A 23742-nucleotide genomic window follows, 5' to 3' on the forward strand; every position below is an offset into this window, starting at 1 on the left:
GTATATGTTTGTAAATTAAGTGAGATCAGAATCTGGCTTCTACCTACATCTTAACATTTTAAAAAAGGGTTTTTGGGGTAGAATCAATTGAAATCCAGGGCAAATTGAGTCATCAGAATTATTTAATAATCTACTAGACATATTCAAATATGAAAATCAGATACACTCCTTTCCTCCCTGTTAAAAGAGAATTTCTTGACATCAGAATAGACAATGTCTCTAAAAGAATCAAATCTGGCTTTTGGGGATGTTTATATATGCTGCATTAGATACTATTTCTACAACATCTATTCAAGCTGTCTTTATAGTGTTCTCTCATCTACAGTCATTCCTGCATTTTCACTTTCCTTGACTCCCCGCTATCCAAACTTAAATTATGATCAAATCTCTTTTCCCACATCTGAAAGGAACATGTTTCCTCTCTTCTAAGAAAGTTTCTTGTGTGCCCTTCTTAGGGCCAAATTCTTATACACATGTAAATGCATACATAGGAGGAGATGAAAGTTTGTTTTCATGGAGGAAATATATACTATTCATTACATATAATGTAAAATGGACTTCAGTGGCATTGTGCTCTATATAAGAGGAGAATTTTCAAGATTTACTATTGTAACCCCCAAGGAGATTGCTTGGATTCCCGGGGCTTTGTCTGCTGGCAGCTCAGGGAGAGGCACTCTGAGTTTGCCTTGGCTCCCCCTCCCTACCAGGGCCAGAGTCTGCCCGGCAACCCACAGGGAGTGAGATGCCCCTCCCAGGGGGAAGGACAGACCATTGTTGAGGGGAGTCTGGAGCCAGCCAGGAAAAGGGGAGGACTGAGTGTGTGGGAGCTAGTAAGCCCCAGGCCTGCATGCAGGGTTCCCCCTGAGAGCTAGCCTCTAGGGACCTGAAGGCAGGATCCCTCAGCTGGGTTTATGTCTCCACTGTTGATTCCCAGTTGTGGAGTTTGCTGGGAGGCTTCCCCAGCCAGGCGGAGTTGGCTCTCCAGCTCCCTGGGTGAGAGAGTCACTGCATGGTCAGCGGGGCTCTAGCAGCAAGTTCAGGGCTGCTGCCTGCTGTGTGGGTCTGGAGGCTGGCCTGGGAGGCTATAGTTTTGAATTTTGGTGCAGTTGTGTGGTCTGCATCTTGAGCCCTGCACCCCTTCACGGTGAGGGGAAATTCTGGGACCAAAGCAGCCTGGTTCCTGCTTGAAGAGGACCCCTGTGAGAAGAGAGCAGCCCCTTTGCAGAGACTGAGTCATCTCTCAACCTGAGGCTCATTCGTGGAGTGTGTGAGTGCACCAATTTTTAGTTAGTAAGTCAGGGAATTTGTTTGGGGATTTTATTACCTGCAGCCTATTAAACTGTGGAGGGATTTGCTGCCTTCTCCCATTTGTGAGTCCTTTGGGCTGTACTGGACCTAGTCAGCCCCACTGTTAAACCACTGCAGAGAAGGATTGTGTGGTCAACAGTCATCAAGGGCCCCAACAAAGTACGCGTACCAACGGGACACTAACTTCACAGTTGCAGGGCACCGGTGACCCTAAAAATAATGTTTTACCCTGTTCTGTTATAATTGTCTCCTGTTTAATATAATTGTGTTTATTATAGTGTATGTGTTTGTGTTATTTTCTGGGAGTCTCCAACTATCTGGCGAATACGTGGGGATTATCCTGGGCTAGAATTTTCCTCCCAAGCTGCCCTGGCAACCCTGCTAGGAAGGGGTGAGGGGGGTGGAGGCACCGCCAAGTACATTAATCAGAATAAAATTGAGTAGGTGGTGGGATCCAGAAGAACCCAGACCTATCCATCCGAACCTGAAAGGAGATTGGCTCTAAAAGAAGGTAACCAGGTGGAGAGGGGGCGCTACACTATATATTTATCTCTGTTCCACCTCTCTGACTTCAGTTTTTACAATTTCCAGCCTATTCTCTATGGGTATGTCTACACGGCAAAGTTATTTCGAAATAACTGCCGTTATTTTGAAATAACTTTACTAGCATCTACACAGCCAAACTGCTATTTCAAAATTAATTCAAAATAGCGGAGCACTTATTTCGAATTTGGTAAACCTCATTCCACAAGGAATAACACCAAATTCGAAATAGCTGTTTAGAAATAAGTGCTGTGTAGACACTTATATCGAAATAGGGGGCCTCCAGCCTTCCCAGGGTATCCTGGTGGTCACTCCAGCCTCAACCAAGAACACTACTCTCCCTCCCACCTCCCCGGACCTCTTAAAGAGGTTGACTCTGGCCACAGTGCCTGTGCCAGCTCCAAGCCTGCTAGCCCAGAGCCAGTAGTCACTGACCCGACCCAGTGGCCCCAAAACATGAGCCAGCAAGCCACTGGCAGCCAGCCCTCCACTGCTCCCCAGGAACAGTCTGCCAGCTCCCAGGAGCCTGCCAGGGCCTGGAGAAGGCTAGTGCCTTCCTTGACCAGGGTGGAGATCATGGACCTTATTCAGGTTTGCGGGGATGCCCCCAACATCCGTGATCTCCACACTAGACAGAGGAACTCGTCTGTCTATGGCAGGATAGCTGCCAGCCTGGCCACCAAAGGCCACATGCAAACTCAGGAGCAGGTTTGCATGAAAATCAAGTTGGTCCAGCGAGGCCCCCAACCCTGAGCCCTGAGCTCCCCTCCCTCGTCTTCCCCTTGCTTCCCCCTTCCAGCTTCCTCCTCCCAGGTTTCCCCTTCCCCTCTCCAACCCTTTCTTCTCCCCTCTCCCACCTCCTTTCCCCAGTATCACCAGAGTTTCTCCCCCCCCCCCCCCGTTTTGTTAAATAGAGTTTGTGTTCATGAAAATACGTGTATTTTATTTGATGTCAGGAAGGGGGGCTAGGGAGGAGTAAGTGGAAGGACGTGAGGGAGGAATGAGGCCCAAGTCCCCAGTAGGGCAGACCAGGGAGGCTCTTAGTGCTTCTCAAGGTGGAAGCCTTCCTGCAGGGCCTCCTGGATACTGACGGCTCCCTGATGGACCTCCCGGATGGCAGCCTGCAGAAAGTGCAGCCAGACTCGCAGCAACACGTCCACGAGAAGCACCAGGGGCAGCCCTGGCTCCATGTTGCAGAGTGCTGTGGTGTCCCGAGTGAGGGCAACCAGAGCACACAGAGACAAAATGCTTTGCTGTCCCTCATCGAGGTAGGCAAGCAAGCAGGGAAAGCTGAGAACCGGCTGACCAGGGGGGGTCCCTTTAAGCACAGGCCTCAGATAGCCTCAGGCAGCAGCCACACAAAGTAACTCCTGACCTGATGCCCTGCTGGACCTGGTTCCGGCCGGCCTTAAATGCGATTCAGCATCCAATCAGTGTGGATGTGCTATTTCGAAATAGCAAAACGTTATTTTGAAATGCATTTTGTGTGTAGACGCGTTACTTTGAAATAACTTATTTCGAATTAATTATTTCAAAATAAGATATTTAGAAATAATGCTGTAGTGTAGACATACCCTACGGCCCTTGAATGTCAGACCCCTTCCTTTTCCTAGTTATTCCAGAGTGAGTAGCTGATCCTTTTCCTGCTTTTGCCCTGATCATGCTTTCCTGATTATTTGTAACTAAGTGATTCCATATTTCTCTTCAAATCCCATGTCCCAAATGTGAGCTGTCTCCCTAGCCTATTGAGTAATTTAAATACAGATATTACATTAGTTTAGCTAAATCAATGTAAAAATGAATATAGTTAAACCAGTGCACAAGTCCCATGTGGACACACTTGCTTGTATCAATGTATAGTGGGTTTACCATGGATTAGTTTACATCAGTCAATCAAAAAAGTTTCATATGAAGCTCATTATTTAAATAGAGATGTTTAGAAAAAGGAAACCAAATCACACTAAATAACTCCAAGAATGCAAGTATTCCATACCAATAATTTCATTGATTTTCCTATATTTCTTCTTGTCTCTTTTTCTTGATTCCATTGTAAGAGCATTTATATTATTGTGTGCAATTTCTGTAATTAAAGTCACTGATTACATCTGTGTAATGCAGTCTTGACAAAATAGCACCCTCAATCTAGCAAAAATTATGGATTTGGAAACATGATCACTCAGAATGCCTACATGCCACCCCAAAATATGCTTTTTACCAATAATCATTCTGAGTTAATGTGAGCCACCAATACAGATTCAATGCAGATGTAATCAGGTGCAGATCCATTGATTTTAATTGGTAACTACAGTATATGTTGCTATTGGTTGAATATGTATCCAGCTAAGGATAAATGAATGTTTTATTTAAGTGTCTCTTTTGGTACAGTCTCTTTGGCATAGTAGAGATATCTGAGGTGATACATTTAAACCATGGAAAAACTAGGTTGTTGCAGAGACTCTATCTTTCTTTGTCATGACATGATGAGGAGTGGTCCCTCTTGTCACAAAGATCCCTCAGTGTTTATGAACAAATTGGATTTCCCAACTGGCTGCCTCTGACCCCTTTATGGTATAGCAGAATTGGACTAAGTTATGGAGACTTGGAAACCTGGTAGGTTTTTTTTTCACGTCTTCCATCTTTTGTTCCAGAAACTAAACTATCATGTTGGGTATTTTTTACAAAATGTAAATCTCCTTACACAGAAGACCTGATTACAAAGAAAAGGTACAAATTGTGAACTGAGGATAAACCAATATTGCAGTGCCTTCCTGAATCTGCAAACAGCACAAATCAATAGCTTTGAGAAGGGAAAATTCCTTTCATTCATCTTATGTATGTGTTGACCCTGAATCTTAATGATAATTTCAGTATAAACATTATTAACTATTTCACTGTTGAACAAATATTAAAAAGAAGAAAGATGGCAACCAGATGATGTCATTCTGTGTAGAGCACCCAAGAAAGGAGGAAGGTGCTAGTAAGAAGATTTTTGCAATTCATGGTAAGCAGTATTTAACATTGACGGGTCAGGTGGGTTGGGCTTTGTTTGCGGATGGAGCTTGAGAAAATATTACTACTTTGTCTCAGTTTTGACCCTGGATATGGACACATGCCACTAGCCACCTGACAATGGCTTGTCTTCTAGCCAACTGAAATCATTTGTAAATGGGTCACTGTGAATTCTAGTGGTTCCCTTTGACCAGGGCAGAGTAGACACCGGAAAAGGGATGAGCAGCAGCAGCAGAAATTTGAATGGATAGCTGGGACCATCAGGAACAAACATTCTTCCCTCTTACCACAGGAATTGCTTTATCTGCTCTGTGTCTTTAAGAGGTAGACACCATCCTGCAAATGAGCCATTATAAAGGCAGGTAAGCAGCAGCAATTGGATCAGAGAGCAGAAAGCAAAGCAGAGCACAGCAGCCTGCATAATGACTGGTCATCACTGCTGGGGATACGGACAGGATGACGGTATGTTACATGCATCCATTCCTAACCTAATCACTCTCTCTCTCCCCACCTCATCAGCTCCTTAATAGCCTTGTCTAATCCCTGCAGAAATGCCTGCATTTCATCATCTGCAGACATCAAATGTGCAGCAGGCAGTTAACTAGTTTATCAGTATTAACACTGAAAGATGGATACCTGAGAATGACAAACTTTACCTGGTGCTCTCCAGTCATAATCAACAGCACTGTCATAATCTGTATGTAAGAAACCTGCATCTCCCTTAAACAGGAGTGGACGATATTTTAGCCATCTGCTTCCCAAAAAGATGATAGTTAACAGGGGGTTTGTTTCTCCCTCAAAAACAATCATTTATGTAAAGGAGATTTAGTGGACTGGTAATGGACATTCTGATCCCACTAAAATGAGATATTCATGCTATAATATGTTCCTTGAATTCCAAGAAATTACATAGATCAGAATTTAAACATTGGAGGCTTTTCTTTTTTATTAAACAAGCCATACTGTTCTTTCTGGTGTTTAAGAGCACGTTTAATTTAGAAATCTTCTCTTTCTGTGCCCCCCCCCCCCACTCCTCAAAAAGTATGTATAAAGAAAACTTATGTGGAGACTATGCAAACTCCAGAAAATATGTATGTTTCTATCATTTGAGAGAACATGTGTGGATGAATGACCGCAGCAAGACAAGTTTCACTCTTAAACACAGAGTGGAAGATGCATAGCCTCAGGAGATGTTATTTGTATGTATATGTGTATCTGTATGTATCTACTTTATTGTTAAAAAGCTTATAAGAGGGCAGTTCTATTGTATAGGCTTTGATGGAATTTCAAAACCAAATTTCTTTTAAAATCAGCTCCCAGATTGAGAAAAGTAAAATACATAGTTTATAAGTTAGTGCAGTTTATGAGGACTGCTAAAGACTGACATTGTATTTTGCATTAGATTTTTTTTTACCAACATAGGCTAGGGCAAGTGGTGTAGTTTAGACCTGTAACTAATTAACATTTTTCCACTCTTCCTCAAAAATTAGAATGCAACAATTTAAAAGTGTCTTGGGTTACTTTTAATGTATTTAAAAGTCAATATGATAACTTTTCCCAAACAAGGAGTAGAAGAATTACATTTCTGTGTGTGTTGTAGTAAAATACAAAAGTGGAACAAAAGTAAAAGGCAGCAATAAATAATTTTTTGATGTAGACATGATCTTGTTATCTTAAACAGCATGAGTGTATTCCAGCTCCTAGAGCAGCAAGCTGTGTGATTAAACTGGTATTTAATCCCACCCCTTTAAGGTCAGAAAGTCCACAGATGTTGATAATCATCCTGTACTCCTCACTTACTGTAGAGAAATAGCCTAGTGGGCATTGTGGAATAACGATGCCTGTCTCTCAAAGGTTTACTGCAGTCATGAAATGGGTTTAAAAATAAACACATAGTAGCTGAGAGATTCTGAGTCATCTGCATCTAATTTGAATTTTGAGTATTTACCACTATCCTAGCCACAAAAGCTTAAATACACACTGTATGTGTTTAAAATATGAACAGAGAAAGAAAGAGAGCAAAAGAGAGCGAAAGAGAGAAAGAGAGATTTCTCAACTAAGTCTATTCTGGAATAATCTATTTGTAATTGCATTTAATTTCTACAGGAAGCTAGGGAATATGCAGAAATGTGTGGGTGTACCTATGACTGTATTATTTTCCCTTCTTTATGCTTTTCATAAAAGCTTAATTGTGCACCAGTATTTAGGCTGTGCTGCTAGTATCTGTAAACATATACAATTCAATGAAAAGTGTTTCAGATAACTCCTATGATGACAAATTTAAGTGATTGCAACTGAAAATGGCACTTGATCTGAGGCTCATGAAAACCTACAATGTTCCATTTATAGCTGTGGCAAAAAAGAAATAACAGTGGTTTTTTACCTCTTTTTTTCAAAGGGCCTTCTGAGTGGTACAAGTCATATCCTGTTGCCCAAGGATATCGTCAATCACCTGTCGATATAATCTCCACACAAGCAGTTTATGACCCTAGTCTGATGCCTCTTATTATCTCATATGAATCGTGTACATCTCTTACTATTTCCAACAATGGCCACTCAGTCATGGTGGACTTCGAAGATGCTGATGACAAGACAGGTGAGCCTGATGCTGTCTTAGAATTGAGATCTCGTGTCTTATGTTTCTGCACGGGCTAGCTAGGGAGATGATAAAATTCAGTATTTGGAGTAAAGATTAAAGGCTAGTGCACAATTTTGCAGCTATTTAAATCTGAAATGAGATCAGTGGCATTACTGGGTTGAATATGTGATCTGAACCACTTTTGTTTTACTATTTTCTTGAGCTTGCCATTTTTTTAACAACAGTCTTAGGGATTTGAAAAGTGGAGAGATGGTGTTCAGTTTCTGTGCAGTGTCCTTAAAAGATCCACATCCCTACATGATGAATAAAGAACTCAATCTGGGGACAGGAAACTGCATTTCAGCTTGTGGTGGTTTCTCTGAATTGCCCGGGGATGGAAAGATTGTCACATCTGCTGAACAGAGACCACATGCTTATCCCACTGATAACCTAGACCTATCAGCACATGATTCTTCTACGTTGATTTCCCACGACACAATGACTTTTTCAGAAAGTATATGGACTCCCAGGCTAATTCTGCTTAGGAGACAGATTCTGCAGCTCCCTTCTATCGTTCACTTCAGCTTTAGGGAGCGTGAACTTTGGCGCTGTTAAACACTAGATTGGGGTGGCCAAACTTACAGACTCTTCGAGCTGCATATAACAATATTCAGATATTTGGGACCTGGGGTGCACCTGCTGAGGCTCAGGGCTTCAGCCTTCTTGGAGGCGCTTGATTAAGCGTGGGCTGGGGGTTCACCTTGCTCCTGCTGAAGCCCCAAGACCCTCCTTTCTGTCCTGCAGAAGCCCTATTGCACCACACTACTGCAAGGCAGAGGTCTTGAGCTCCCCCACTCCAGACTGCTAGGTGGAGAATGGGGGAGTTCTGGAGGTCTCCATGCACCCCATTTTAACTGTAAAAGAGCCATGTGCAGTTTGCAAGTCACACTTTGGCCACCCCTGCATTAGATTGTTCTCGTTTCGCAGGAAATATTGAGAATTTTGCTCTGATTCACTTATACACCGATGCTGAAGCACAGAATATCAGAAATCTATTGGTAACTGATAAGTACAGAGGTCTCTGATAGGCTAGCTTATTTGTTTTACTTTAACTGATGTCAGCAACTAATGGTCATTCATCCAGTTTGGTGCTTTTGCTAAGGCCAATTTAATTTGATATGTCAGATATCCAATCCAAATGTTATGGCTGCTGGGAAATGAGTGTCCTGCAGTGGCCTGAGGTACTCTCTATAGCCTTTGAAGTAATCCCATAAGGTCGGCAGAGCATTATCAGGTGTGGGTTTAAATTACAGCTACTGGAACTTTTAAAAGAAAAAAACCAAAGGACAAGCAAACAGCTCAAAGAATGACCAATTTGCCAGTGTATTTTCTGAGTTTTAAATAAAGACAATGGATCTGAGCTTGCCTAAAATTAGCTTCTTTAAAGATTCTTTTAAGTATGTTGCCTTGGAAAGTGGCTTTGTAAAATGTATCTGGAAAAATAATCTTCAAGGACCATTTTAATTTAGAAGCTTCAGGGGGTAGCTGAGTAAGTCTGTACAGGATAAACTGTAAAAACAACAAATGGTCTGGTATCATTTTATAGAATAACAAAACATGTAAATGGTATGAAACTCCGGACATCTGAAGAACTGGGCTGTGCCCAGGAAAGCTCATGATACCATCTACATGTTTTGTTAGTCTATAAAGTGCTACCAGACCATTTGTTGTTTTTTAAGTTTATCCATTTTAATTTAATTATACATAATAAAAAATTTCCATTCAATAGTGAAATTCACCCAGATCAGAGGGTTTGCACTAGAGGGCCTGCATTGCTCCACAAAGTGAGAGTACCACTGCAGCATCTGGGCAAGGGGCTTTCTGCCTCTGTGAAGCGACTTTCCATCAAGTATACTGGCCTAATGGGGGCTATTGGACCTGAGGAAAAGCCATTAGACCTGCACTTGAATAGATCCAATGACTCAAAACGTCTGTATAGAGGCTATGAAGAAGCTTTGGTCACTGATTCAGACTAGCTGGGGTTGGTTGAGAATGAATTTCATCTATCCTACAATCCCCAGTTTAGGCCCCAATTTAGCAAAACATATAAGAATATGTTTAACTGGGCTTCAGTTTATTTAACTTCATGGGACATAAGCATGTGCTTATATAGACAGGCTGGTTTTCTATACAAAGTCCAATTTGAACTTGTGGTGGGATTCTGGACTGCATGTTTGAAAGTTAATATTCCATGTGAGGAGCAGTAAAATAATTCCATAACATGAATAATTTGGAAACAAATAAAATTATAAAAACTATGTTGTTAAAAAATACAGATACTGTGCGTGTGTGCTTTATAATACTTTTTAATTTATAGTTTAAATTATTAGTTTTCAGTTCTATTGCGTAGTATCCTGTCACTTTCAAACACAAGGAAATTACTAGAATTCCCCTAAAATATTTATTTTATTTGTTAAGTGTAGACCACATTGCCTATTATTAATGGGCTTCATTTATTACAATAATTATTTTAAAATATTAAAATGTTCTATTTACCTTAACCAAATCTCATAATATTTCCCTGTATACCTTCCCTACTTCTGTAAAGTGATTTGAAATCCTCTGATGAAATCTGCTTTGTTAAGTACAAGGTATACCATTAACTTCCCCTACAAAGTTCAGGTATTAACAGACAACAGAATATAGAGAACTTCTGCTGAAAGGAAAAAGATTATCCAAAGAGGAAATAGGCTACATCTAGACTGCAGCTCTTTTCTGGGATACCAGTGGTATCCCAGAAAAACTATGTCGCGTCCAAGGAACACATCTGCTTTTCTGAAAATTTTTTTGGAAAAGCAGATGCACTCTTTTGCCATCCCAGTAAACCTTGTTTTACAAGGAAGAAGGGATGTGTTGAAAGAGGAGGTTTTTCCAAAATTTGGCGCTGTGTATACACACCAACTTTTGGAAAAGCCTCTTTCAAAAGCAAAGTGGGAAAAGATACGCAAATTGCAAACCACAATTTGCATATCATCTTTTTCCAACTTTTCTTTGTAGTGTAGACATAGCCATAGTGTAGCAAAATGATCTATGGCTGTGTAAAATTGTATCTACTTTATCTCAACAGATCTACTCCCTGTCTTCCACAAAGTCCCAAATAACTACAATTCCAAAGAATTATTTAAAAACATGTAAAAAAGTGTTTATAATTCCAACATAAAAAACCAAACACTAAAACCAGTTCAGCTTTCTGAATTTCAGTAGGAAGCATTCATAGTTTGGCTGCTTTATGGATAGCTACTAAGCCTTCTTACCTCAAATTTACATTTTCAAAGGCCAAATAGAAATATGGTAAGATTTTATATAAGTAATTGTCTGTAAAATTTTGTTTCTTTGTTTAGTATATATCTTTCTGCTATCCCTGATATCAAGTTGGAGGAAAAACTCTTTACCTTTACCCACCTTCGCCTAAAGTTGGACAGGGGGAGCTGATGTGAGATTCTTACTTACATAGATGATACTGTGAGTTTCTAACAGATTTGATGAAACTGGATTATGGATCAGAAACATCTCTAATGTAACTTTATTGACTTCAATCAGGAATAAATTTGTCATATGTTATTAATTCTAGTAATCTGAGAGCTGAGACAAAATACTTTATTTGTATATTGTTAATGCTGGCTTTGGCTTCTTTTCTGTGTATATCAAAACTATGATTTCCTTCCCCCTCCCCCCTCTTTCTGGCTCTTGATAGATGCTGTTTCTTTACTATTTGAGCCAAGAAGTTTCTACAATCAGGCAGTAACAAAACCACCAAAAAATTAATCTGTTACATTCTCTTTATGCACTTCTATTTACAGTGATCAGTGGTGGACCCCTTGAAGGTCCCTATAGGCTAAAGCAGTTCCATTTTCATTGGGGAATGAAGCATAATCAGGGATCAGAGCATACAGTTGACAGCAAATCTTTTCCTTCTGAGGTAAGAACTTTTTTCATAATCACTTAATTACAACCAAGCAGGGCCTATCACAGGGAAGGCCAGGAAGGCCATTTGGCCCAGGCCTCAGGAGACAAAGGAGCCTCAAATTTTGACATTTTTCTACCATGTCATTTCTATGTATTATACACCTTGCAGTTATAACAGAGACAACAAAAGAAGCTCTATATACCTGCAAAAAATTGATTTAAATTATTGTGGGACCTTGGGCCTTCACCAATTTTTTGGTCACATCTGGGTTTTCATCTGCGTGATTGGAGACTGGAGTCACTGCTGTAATTAGTGATTCTACATGATGAAATACTGTTTATGGTATTTGCCTTAGTTTAGAGGTTTTGAAAGTCATGCTTAATTCTGTTACTATAAAGTGATTTTGCTTGGTCTGAAGGTGTGTTTATCCTTTAAATTATGTGTTTATCTAATCTCCTCCATAGGAGATTTTCGTATTCCTGTTTTTTCTTGTGTGTCTTCCTATACAATAAATGTATCGTGCTCAGCTGTAAGCTACCTCTTTGTCCAGTTTTAGATTCACCATTAAAGGCTTTTTTGTGATAATAAACTTTTAATTCTAGTTATTTAATACACTTTATATCTAATCTGGGAATAGCCTTATGTTCATATTCATAATAATGCACCAGTTATTAGAGGAATTTAATAATGGGAACATGTTAGCAGACAAAATTTCAAGACGCTGAAATAAGGCTATTAGGGTTGTATTAAATAACACCCCCAAACTGTTATTATATAATATTAATTGCCAAGTACATACAATTAAAATTATGTATAACCAATAGCTTTTAGCAAATTAATTTATTGTGTGTGAGGGTATGTCTACACTACCACCCTAGTTCGAACTAGTGTGGTTAATGTAGTGATACGAACTTGCAAATGAAGCCCAGGATTTGAATTTCCCGGGCTTCATTTGCATGTTGCCGGGCGCACCATTTTTAAGTGTCCGCTCGTGCGGACTCCGTGCCCGCGGTTACACGCGGCACGAACTAGATAGTTTGGACTAGGCTTCCATGGAACGAGGCATACAGATAGTTCGGAATAGGAAGCCTAGTCCGAACTATCTAGTTCGTGCTGCGTGTAGCCGCGGGCACGGAGTCCACACTAGCGGACATTTAAAAATGGCGGCGCCCGGCAACATTCAAATGAAGCCCGGGAAATTCAAATCCCGGGCTTCATTTGCAAGTTCGTATCACTACATTAACCTAGTTCGAACTAGGGTGGTAGTGTAGACATACCCTTACTGTTTTTTAAAATAACTCCTTTACAAAAATGAAGTGAAGATTGTAAAGTGGTCAAGTAAGATATGGTGAAAACAAAAGAGTGAAGCAGCAGTTAAGAGTTTAAAGCCAATAACACATTTCTCGTAGAAAAGACGCCTCAGCTATTAGACAGTGACCATACTGACAGTGACACTTCCAGTCTGATGATGAAAACTTTGTACCCGCAAATGACATTTCAATGCCACTGCCTCAAAATGAGAAGGTCATTAATCAAGACACAGAAATGCCAACAATAGCAATAGATGCAGAATCTATGTTTGATTTAGAGACTGTGCAGGCAGAAAATGAGGACCTCAGAGATGCTTCACAGCAGGTGTAACAACAGTGGCATCAGAACCTTATTTTAGACTTCTTGATAAGAACAAAGTTGCTCAAATGCAGTAGTTTCTCAAAGTTGGCTGTTTTCAGATTCCAAGTAATATACCGAAAGATGCTGAAAATCATGCTTTTCCCACTTGTCTGCTGACAAAAACGCTTCCAAATGGAGAGATCTACACAAGAGACTGTCTCTGCTGGAGCACAGAAAAGTAGGCTCTGAACTGTGTACCCTGTTTCATATTTAACAGTTATACTTCAAATGCATCAGTACTGTCTGATCCATCTGGCACGTGAAGTACTTTCCTATTATTATTATTTATTGATGCAATTCCAGACTGTTCTCATAAAGAACAGATGATCTTGGTTGTTCAATATGTTAAAATTGAAGGAAATTCAAAGGTTTCAATTGAAGAATGATTCATTTTGTTTGATAATTTCATGAAAAAAATTGAAAAGAAGTCACCACTCGTGTATTAGAAATTCTTGAAGGCTTCAAATTAAATTTTCAGGTCTGCAATTGGCCAAGCCGATGACAAAGGATCCAATATGGTAGGGAAGTACAACAGAGTACAAGCAGTCCTTCTTGAGCAAAATCCAAACTGTATTTTCTCCAGCTGTGGCAACTACACACTAAATCTTCTCAGCGTTGATTGCGCTGAATCATGCAAGGAAGCAATCACATACTTTGGAACAATCCAGCAATTGTAAAACCTCTTCAGTAGCAAACCTCAAAAGTGGGAAATTCTGAAGCAACATCTGCCTGTTACCCTTCACTTCATGTCAACAATGAGATGGTCAGCATGAATTGATGGTGTTAGACCAGCATTTGGACTCTGTGAGAAAGGCTTTAAGTGAGCTTGAATCTCTTACTCTCACAATACAGGCTCACACTGAGCTTAAGTCAATTCATAAATATGCATCCAAATTTGAATGCATTTTAATGTCATCCATTTGGATGAAGCTGCTAAAAATGATCCACAAAAGTAATCTTACAATTGAAGCATGCAGTGCTACATTAGACGTTTAGAGGGATACCATTAAATGACTTCTTAAAGATACTAAAATGATTCATAATCAACGGGGCATGATCCTTTCTGAGTCCAAATCAGTAGCACAAGGTATTGAGATTTCATTTGAGTTTTCCACCAATCACAGCCTAACATTTCAATCTGATGCAGAAAGGCACTATTGAGTCAATGGTTTTTTTTGTTATTGTTGACTCCATCATATCTGGTCTTGCACGTTGATTTGAGTCACAATGACAAATTTGTATCCTGTTTGGATTCCTTTGGGAGTTCAGAGAACTAAGTGATGAAGATCTATATTCAGCGGCTGAACAGTTTCAAAAAAGGAACAACAATGAAATTTCAAGAGATCTCTGTGATAAGATCGTCCTCCTGAAACGTATACATTCCACCAACTTTAAATCAGACTGCAAGCCAAAATAACTGCTTCAGGAGATATTCGATCTTGGCCTGTTGACTGTATTTCCTAATATCACAATTGAATTACATATTTTTGTCAATCTCCCTGCATCAGTGGCTTCAGGTGAATACACATTCAACATGTTAAAATAAGTAAAGAACTATCATCATACTACAATGGGATAAGAGCATTTGAATGGGCTTGCAGTGCTTAACATTAACAGTGATGTTGCCCATACGTTAGATTTTTCTTCAATTATAAATGAGTTTGCACACAACAAAGCCAGAAATGCATTCCTAAAATGAAGAGTTTTGCTTGCAGTGGAAACTCACAATTAAAGTTATATTTTTAATATACATGCTATTGGTAAAATGACTTAATTGTTAATAAATAAATGTCTCAAGTGTTCATTTTCATATATTCTTTTGGTTTTAGTATGCCACTGTGGATGAAAAGTTACATCAGGGGTCTGGAGCTGGGGCTGGGCTGAACTCAAAGTGGTCCAGGCCTTTGTCATTCTCTGAGAGGGCTTGCAACCAAGATACAAACCTGGAACAAAATTTGGAAGTTTGCATCCAAATCTGAATTTTTCAGCTTGGCCCATCCCATCCATTTAACCAAGCAATATATTACTATTTATATTCACTAATAGAAGTGCTGGCTACATGTAGTTTCTAGTTGGCCATGTCTCTCTATCCACAATGGGGTCTGGAAGCCATCTCTTACCTCTATGCATTCCCTTAGGTAGGGCTTTTTCATTCCTAGGTAGGATATGCTTTCACTACAGATATGGTACAGTACTGGGAATGTGTGAGGTTTGGAGAGGGTTAGCTAGTCCTAGAGAAGAACTACCAGAAGATAGATCTGAGAGCGGGACTGTCAGAGAGGCTGTCAAAAAGGAAGGTTAATGTGCCACCATACTGCCCTTATATTTATCTGAAACCTTTTTATCTATTACAGCCATGAAAGGATAGTTCGGGCGTATCATTTTTACCATCAATATTATGTGTCTGGAATCTATCTTCTGGATGTTGGCCAAACTCTTCAATATGGACCTGAGCTTCCTGTAGGCCTGTAGCTGGAAGCTGGTTGGCATTTATGATATAACTGATTAATTAGACATACACATTGTGATAGTTCTGAAGGATGGTTTATCAATGCCCAGTAATGACAGTTCTTACCACACACTTTAAGTAAATAACCAGTACATTTGTGCTCTGTTTATTACTGTGTTTATACAGTAGGTAGATGAGGGGGCCGCATTCTTGCTAGTCCTTTACGCAACTTTCCTAATAAATAATTTTGGGGTTGGAGTCATAGCTCTAGCAGCCAATAATAGTTTACATATAAAGAAGAAGAGACATAGCTTTAGTTGACTCCGAGAGTGGTGTGTGAGTGTGGGTGCATGCGGGTGTGTTCAACTAATCCCCTCAAAGTACTGCTTTGGAACTTGATAAATTCCTAGTTGAGTTGGTATGTCCCAGAGTTTCTGACAAATCTGCTCTTCAAGCAAAGTATTATTATGTTATAAATTGATTGATATTATTGATTACTAAGTGTAATACAACCTGCAGGAGGACCTTCATCATATTGCTTGTTCATACTTCTGACTTATGATTCCCCTTCATAGCTTCACTTGGTTCATTGGAATGCTAGGAAATATGCAACATTTGGAGAAGCAGCAGTAGCTCCAGATGGCTTGGCGGTAGTTGGTATTTTCTTGGAGGTAAGAGTCATGAAAATAATTCTATGTATTTATGTGTACAGAAGAATCAAACTGTCAACTGTTTAAGATCTAAGACACAAAGTTGAGAAGATCTGTTTCATGAAAGTAAATTACTTTATTAGAAGCAGTGATTCAAGGCAGATTTCAATTCAACCTAGTGGGAACATGCCTAGAACATAAAATGGCCTGATATATATTATAGATGTGAACGAATAGTCGACATGCTAGTTGACTAGTCACTTCCCCCCCTTACTGCCTCTATCAGAAAGCTCGGGGGAGCGGGGGAAGTAAAGAGTGCATCAAAGTGGCAGTGCCACCTGGAGCCTGGGGCCAGACTCCGAGCTCCATGTGGCGCTGCTGCTTTGAAATGCTGCATGCAGCCCGGGGCCAGGTGGGACTCCCCCATTTAACCCGGGCTCCCTATGGCGCTACCGCTTTGAAACACCACATGGAGCATGAGACCAGTGGGGGGACTGCTTGAGTCCCCTGCTGGCCCCGTGCTCCTCCAGTGCTTTTGTCTTTTAAGTGTAGCAACAGCCCTGGGATTGTTGCTACACTTCAAAGGCAGATGCGCCCTTATCAGCTAATCAAACAGTCAATGCAAATTGCATCGACTGTTTAATTAACTAATTAAACAAAATTTTACATCTTTATTATATATTCAAAGCATAATTATTAACTATATCATATCTATATTCTCATGCAACTCTATAAATTGCACTTTTAGACTGGAGAAGAACATGCCAGTATGAACAGACTAACTGATGCCTTATATATGGTAAAATTTAAAGTAAGTTTTGTTTTTCCTTTTGATCTTATATCTTTTTATCTTCCTCTCACTTGAATGACTTTTCAACAGTATAAACTGATGCACTAGCTTGAGTGAAAGAAAAATGAATTAAAGCAGCAAATACCGTCTCCTATAACCTCCCTCCCCAAATTCACACGTCATTAGTAGGTAATGTAATACAAGAACATGTTAAAGTGATCATTTAGATGCACTTCATGCTAATATATTGTCTCTTACCACTCATAGGGTATGTCTAGACTGCATCCCTCTGTTGGCAGAGGGATACAGATTAGGCAGGGTGACATTGCAAACGAGGCAGAGATTTAAATAGCGCATGCCTAATTTACATTTTGCCGACTCAGCACTTTGTCGGCAAAAAGTGGCAGTCTAGACAGGGATCTGTCAAGAAAGAAAGCTTTTTTCAACAGATCCCTTATGCCTCCTGCAAGGAGGTTTACAGGATCTGTCGAAAAAGGCTTTCTTTCTCGACAGATCCCCCTCTAGACTGCAGCTTTTTGCTGACAAAGTGCTGAGTCGGCAAAACGCGGTGGCCATTTTTATGCAAATTAGGCATGGGATATTTAAATCCCTGCCTCATTTGCAATGTTGAGCTGCCTAATGTGCATCCCTCTGTCAACAGAGGGATGCAGTCTAGACATGGCCCTAGTTGCCTTGTATCATAGAATTCTAGGCTCTCATGCACTAAACTTCAATATAATTCCCTTATGCTAACAAGGAGTTCAGAATGAATGAACATATTATTCTTACCTCTGGCTGCGTCTACACTGGCATGATTTTGTGCAAATACTTTTAACGGAAGAGTTTTTCCATTAAAAGTATTTGCACAAGAGAGCGTCTATACTGGCATGTGCCTTTGCACATAAGATTTGTTTTTGCACAATAGCATCTGTGCCAGTGTAGATGCTCTCTTGTGCAAGAAAGCTCCGATGGCCATTTTAGCCATCGGGGCTTTCTTGCGCAAGAAATTGATGTTACCTGTCTACACTGGCCTCATGCACAAGAACACTTGCGCAAGAGGACTTACTCTGACACTCCCACTAAGGGATATTTGCACAAGAAGCACTGATTTTGTACATTACAACGTCAGTGTTCTTACGCAAATACTCGTGGCCAATGTAGACAGGCAGCAAGATATTGCAAAAGCTTGCCAATGTCGACACAGCCTCTGTGTTTGAGAGGGCCTATTGAATTCTGATGTTGTGAAAATGTGCTTGGCCATAGCTGGATGAACATGACAACAACTTGCTCCTCCCCACACCTTTTGTAAAGGAAGCATTGTCCCTGTAGCCATTTCTTGTAATTACTTTTAAAGGTGGCAAGACAGCCCTTCAAGATGAGATGCCTTTGTCCTTACTCCTCCTGGCATCTGGGATGAACAGAATTTTGTGGATATTTTGGTGTTTTGTGGTTGCTTGATTGTGGAGTAGGTGTGAGCAGGTCCCCCCTCCTCCCAGTTTGTTTCTCCATAACAATGCATGGAGCCAGGTGTCCTGTTCTGGACCACTGCAGTCCTGAAAGTAGTTGTGCAACCTTTATTGGCGTTGCATGCAGTGCCAGCTTAGCATCCCTGTAGCTCCAGGATAGACCTGCTCTTTGTTCTAGATTTGCATAGTTGATTTTAGAGGCAACCTTTGCCTGGATGGATTGTTGCTCTAGACACCAAGCAGAATTGTAAAGCACAGAAAGTGGCGGGTAACTAGCATTGGAATTCCACAGTTCTGTAGAAGCAAATGCTGGTAATGAAGTGTGCACAGTTAGCAGCTCCTGCTGGGCACTATGCAAAGGAGATATTTTCTGCCTAACTTCCTCCAAGGGAAAGGGCGCAAATTGCAAGGGAACCTTTTATTTTACTAGCTCAGTGCTAACACGGGCAGCAGGGGCATACAATCCCCAAGCCAGCATTTGGATCTGGGGTCACCACAGCCCATGTAATATCACCACGATACTAGATAAATGCTATTCTCATGATATTGCAGTGCTTAAACACAGTTAAATGGTCATCTGATTATTTGTGCACTTTTAAGCTATCATCTGATATTTCTGTTTCTCAGTAAATATCTATCTCCTTAAACACACATTAAATAAAGAAATATAATGTATCTGTTCTTTCCAGGGGACAAAAGCTCAGTTCAGTAGCTTCAACCCAAAATGCCTCTTGCCCTGGAGTTTAAATTATTGGACATATCCTGGTTCTCTAACAACACCTCCTTTACATGAGAGTGTAACGTGGATAGTGCTGAAAGAGCCTGTCAAAGTTTCTAAGAAACAGGTAATCTTACAGTCAGCTTGTTTCCAAGCTTTGATTCTTTTGACTTGAATTTTTTTAGGATTCAAAATGGGATCTGTGGGCAGTGAGTGTTTTCTTTGTACACTGGGAATAATTCAAATCATGGCAAATAGCCTGAGACATCTACTCTTGAAGTACTGAATGTTGGATTTTGTTAATACATTATCAGTGTGGATAAAGTAGAAAATCAACATTTGGTTTATTATGCCTCCACAAAGATATAATGGACCAAATTCTGCCCTCATTTACACCTGCACAACTGTGTCTTAGTTGAATGCAAGGATTTCTCTGGAGTTTCTTTGCTATTTGTCAAATTAGTATTCTTTTATCTATCTCACTCTTCCTATATTTGCCAGGAATTAACAAATGACTTCAGAACTTAAGTGCAGATTTTCAAAGATATTTAGGTACCTAAATATACAGATATGTATTTAGTGAGCTTTTCAAAGTATTTATGTGCCCAACTCCCATTCATTTCAATGGAAGTTAGGTACCACGGTACTATGGAAACTCCTACTAAATGTCAATCTTCATCTTTAGATACCTTTACAAATCTGGCCCTTAAACCAAATTCTGTTTTAACAAACACTGATTTAACTCAGCATGATTTATCCTTTGATATTTGTCTGAATTGATGTAAAATAAATGTTCATAAATAAGGTCCTACCAAATTCACAAACATGAAAAACATATCATGGACAATACAGTCTGGTCATCGTTGGTGAAATCGGGTGTCTTGTGTGCTTTTACCCTATATGATGCAGATTTCACAGGGGAGATCGGCATTTCTCAAATGTGGAGTTCTCACCCAAAAGGGATTTGCAGAGGGTCACAAGGTTATTTTAAGGGGGTGTAGTATTGCCATCCTTACTTCTGCACTGCCTTAGTCTTTATTGTGGAGGTGGTTTTGTAGATACAATAAGCCCACCCTCAGGGCATCTGACAGCCTCCACAGGCCCCTGAGCAAGGTGTGTGTGGGGAGCCAGCTCTGCGCTCCCGGAAGGGGCGGGGCCTTGGACAGAAAGAACGAGGATGGGGGCAGTCAGTCCTCCAAACCACCTGGACTGCAGCATTCACTTCCCCCACTTCTCCCCAGCCCTTAGAGCCACATGGAGTGCATGCCATGGTGCTCTGGCGGCAATTTAAAGGGCCTGGGGCTCCAGCCAGGATTTCCAGGCCCTGGGGCAACTTCCCCCATTGTTCCTCCATGTAAGTGGGCCTGCCTACCCTTTGCCAACCAACATAACATCTACTCCACATCACTTAACACTTCTGGGTTTCCAGATTTCTTCTTCTTTCCATTGGATATTTGTGCTTCAAATAAGTTGTGTATAAATATATTAGCTTGCAGATTTCCAAGCTGAATATTTTTTTGATCTTTTCTAATATTTTTAACCTAATATTCTAATAGGTTCCTGTTTATTATTTTTCCATCTGCACTGCACTTCACTCCAAACAGAGAATGTTATCCATTAGGGTTGCCAGATGGTTTCAATAAAAATACCGGACACACTTGACATTACATCACAATCTACATTACATCTTCTTTAGAAAATACCGAACATTTATATTTTCTCATTTATATTTTCTCAATTTGTTTCCCGAACAGAAAGCACAAATACTGGACTGTCCAGTTCAAAATTGGACAGTTGGCAACCCTATTACCCAGGATCCTCTGCATTCCTGGACCATTCAGTGATAGTAGAGGGTATGATTTGGCCTAAAGAAAGGGAAACTTTAGACTGACTATCAGGAGAATTTCCTGGCAGTAAGACATACTGCATTTGAAATAGTCTCCTCTGTAGGAAGTGATAAGAACTACAGTCTATTGAAAAGTACAGCATATTTAAAAGTAAACTGAGCAAAACACCCTAGGTAATAGTCTGATAAAGGGAAAGGATTTACTGTCTAGATGACCAAACAGGTCTTTTTCATCTCTAACTGGAACTGAAGCTTCCATAATGGGAACTTGAACCTTTTGTATTAAACATTTCAAATATAGAAAACAATGGAACATGTTAAATGAGCCAATCATGCATTTCAAATTACTTTTGGAGGTGTCTAATATTCAGTAATTGTTGGGGGCCTTCCCCCATCGTTAATCATCTCTCTAGTCTCTTCACTTGAAAATGTACTATTAACTGATTGAAAAGTGTGAATGATTTCCTCTTATCTTTTTACAATTACACCACTTACCTTTGCAAGTAGTAAAATTATTTCTCATGTATTTACAGCTGGAGAAATTCCGAACTCTTCTCTTCACCAGTGAGGGAGATGAAAAGATCCAGATGGTGAATAATTTTCGCCCCCCTCAGCCTCTTAAGGGAAGAATAATTCGTGCCTCCTTCAAGGCCTAAAGATGAAAATGATTAATGACCTTTAAACTTCCAAGTGCTTCCATGTCTGAAAGGCCTAACAAAATCACTGATCTCCAGATGATTATCTCTTTGAGAAAGCAAAACAGCTATTTCCATGAACACTTTTTGTTGTGGTGCAGCAAAAAAATCAATACCTCTTGGTTTTATGCTTTGCATGGACCAGATCCATTCTTTTAAAATAATTATTATGGGATCTTGTTCTTTAAAAGAAATAATATTTTTTTAAAATCAGGAATAATTTAGTAATTCGGGGCACACTTTAATAGAATAGTATGGTGATGTTCCTTATTCACCATAATTTTAACTTTTTATCATACTATTTTAAAATAGGAAACTGCTTGTGCAGAAGTGATTGGCGCAACTTCTAATGATTAGAGCTATTGTTCATAATCTAATAAATGGTGGGATAATATTAATGAGCTCTGACATTGGAAAATGAAAGGCTTAGACCTTCTTGCCGGTTTCCTGTGGATTCTATTCAGTTTGACCAACTCCTCTGGATTAGAAGATACTTTGACTTTATTCTAATTAATTGCACTTGCTTTCTTACATGCAACCAGAGCCTGAAAAGGTAGCACATACTAAAAATGTGATTTTTTTCCATTCACCTCAAACGGGAGTTGACTTTGCAGCCCAGTTCATACAGTTTTAATGTTAACATTTTAAAAATAGTTATAAATTAAAAATAACTTGCATAGTGATAAAAATCACCCAGTGCTTCACAACTAACCCATCTCCCATTCACCCAAAACTATTAGGTCATGCATAGCTATCAGACCTTAACATTTAATTCAGTTGAAAGGATATTCCTTAGGAATTAGGCTAAATTCAGATGACTGAGACAGTTGCTACTATCCTTAAAATAATTAGAGTAAACATAGTGTTTACAGGTGCATAATTTTATTCCAGTCTCTCAGAGCATTGGGTGGGATTTTGAAAGTGTTCTAGCAAACAACACAGAAGCAGTGAGGAGAGCTGACTTTTGAATAAACTAGGGCTAGGTTGTTATACTCACACTCACAAAGGCCATGTCAACACCAGGAGATTATTTCAAATTTACTAAATTTGACTTCTGGGCACCCAATTTTACAAATTTGAAGTTCCATGTCCTCGATATGGGGAAGAATCAAATGTAGCCTGAGGTAGACTCCATTAATGTGGACATGCTACCTAAGACTCAGAACCCCAGGAAGCACTCTGTGGGGAGCTATGGGAGGCCTCCCAGGGGCCAATTAATTCAAATTAGTGGCACCGGCGTGTCCACACTAATATTATTTTGGACTTATAAATTCAGAATTAGTGTTATTCCTCATGAAAAGCAGGAGTACAGAATTCAAATTCCGTGGCCCCTTATTCCAGAATAATGGGTTTGGTGACTTGGGAGGCTTATTTCAGACTAAGATCCTAGTGTAGACCAGGCCAAAGAGTAGTATCTTACTCCACTGAAGTCAGTGTATCACAATATCCAAGGTAAATATTTTAAATCTTCCTTCTGTTAACAATACATAAATAGGAATAAGGACAAACCACAGAGAATACAGCCTGCCACTGCAGAATTAGTACACAGCTTTGAAATACCCCATGGGCACCCACGTAAAAGTCCTATAGCTTTGTGTCCTGAGTTTGTTTGATCTTATGAAATACAAAGGGTTAGCTCTCTCAGGCTATGTCTACACTGCTGGGGAGGTGGGGGGGGGGTGCATATCTTTTTCCGCTTGTTTTTTCAGAAGAGGTTTTTCCAACATTTGGGAATGCGTCCACTTTTTCATAACAGTTTCTAAAAAAGCAGGCACACTCTTTTTGGCCAGGGCCAAAAGTCGGAAAAACCTCCTCTTTTGGAACATCCCTTATTCCTCATAAAATGAGGAATACAGAGATGCCAAAAGAGTGCGCCTGCTTTTTTAGAAACTGTTACGAAAAAGTGGATGAATTCCCTGGACACAGCAGAGTTTTTCTGGGATACCTCTGGGTATCCCAGAAAAACTCTGCAGTCTAGACATAGCCTCAGTATTGGGACAGGAGGATTTTTAAAGAACATCCACCTACATGCTGCATGAAATAGTGCTGATA

General features: G+C 40.0%; 1 protein-coding gene across 1 annotated transcript; it reads left to right on the forward strand.

Annotated features, from left to right (window-relative positions):
• The first annotated feature begins 5282 nt into the window (after positions 1–5282).
• Positions 5283–23294, forward strand: CA7 (carbonic anhydrase 7). Its single transcript, XM_075940704.1, has 7 exons — positions 5283–5322; positions 7259–7456; positions 11299–11417; positions 16101–16196; positions 16924–16986; positions 19121–19276; positions 21529–23294. The coding sequence occupies exons 1-7, from the start codon at positions 5283–5285 to the stop codon at positions 21649–21651; spliced, it is 795 nt and encodes a 264-aa protein (XP_075796819.1). The 3' UTR covers positions 21652–23294.
• The last annotated feature ends 448 nt before the right edge of the window (positions 23295–23742 follow it).

This window comes from Pelodiscus sinensis, chromosome 12 (genome assembly GCF_049634645.1).
Source record: "Pelodiscus sinensis isolate JC-2024 chromosome 12, ASM4963464v1, whole genome shotgun sequence".
Lineage (NCBI taxonomy): Eukaryota > Metazoa > Chordata > Testudines > Trionychidae > Pelodiscus > Pelodiscus sinensis.

Excerpts from the sequence above, each read along its gene's own strand:
- CA7 (XM_075940704.1), top strand. The coding sequence starts at position 5,283 with ATGACTGGTCATCACTGCTGGGGATACGGACAGGATGACG. Across the intron at positions 16,987-19,120 it reads TATATATGGTAAAATTTAAA|GGGACAAAAGCTCAGTTCAG; the intron begins GTAAGTTTTGTT and ends TGTTCTTTCCAG. Across the intron at positions 19,277-21,528 it reads TCAAAGTTTCTAAGAAACAG|CTGGAGAAATTCCGAACTCT; the intron begins GTAATCTTACAG and ends ATGTATTTACAG.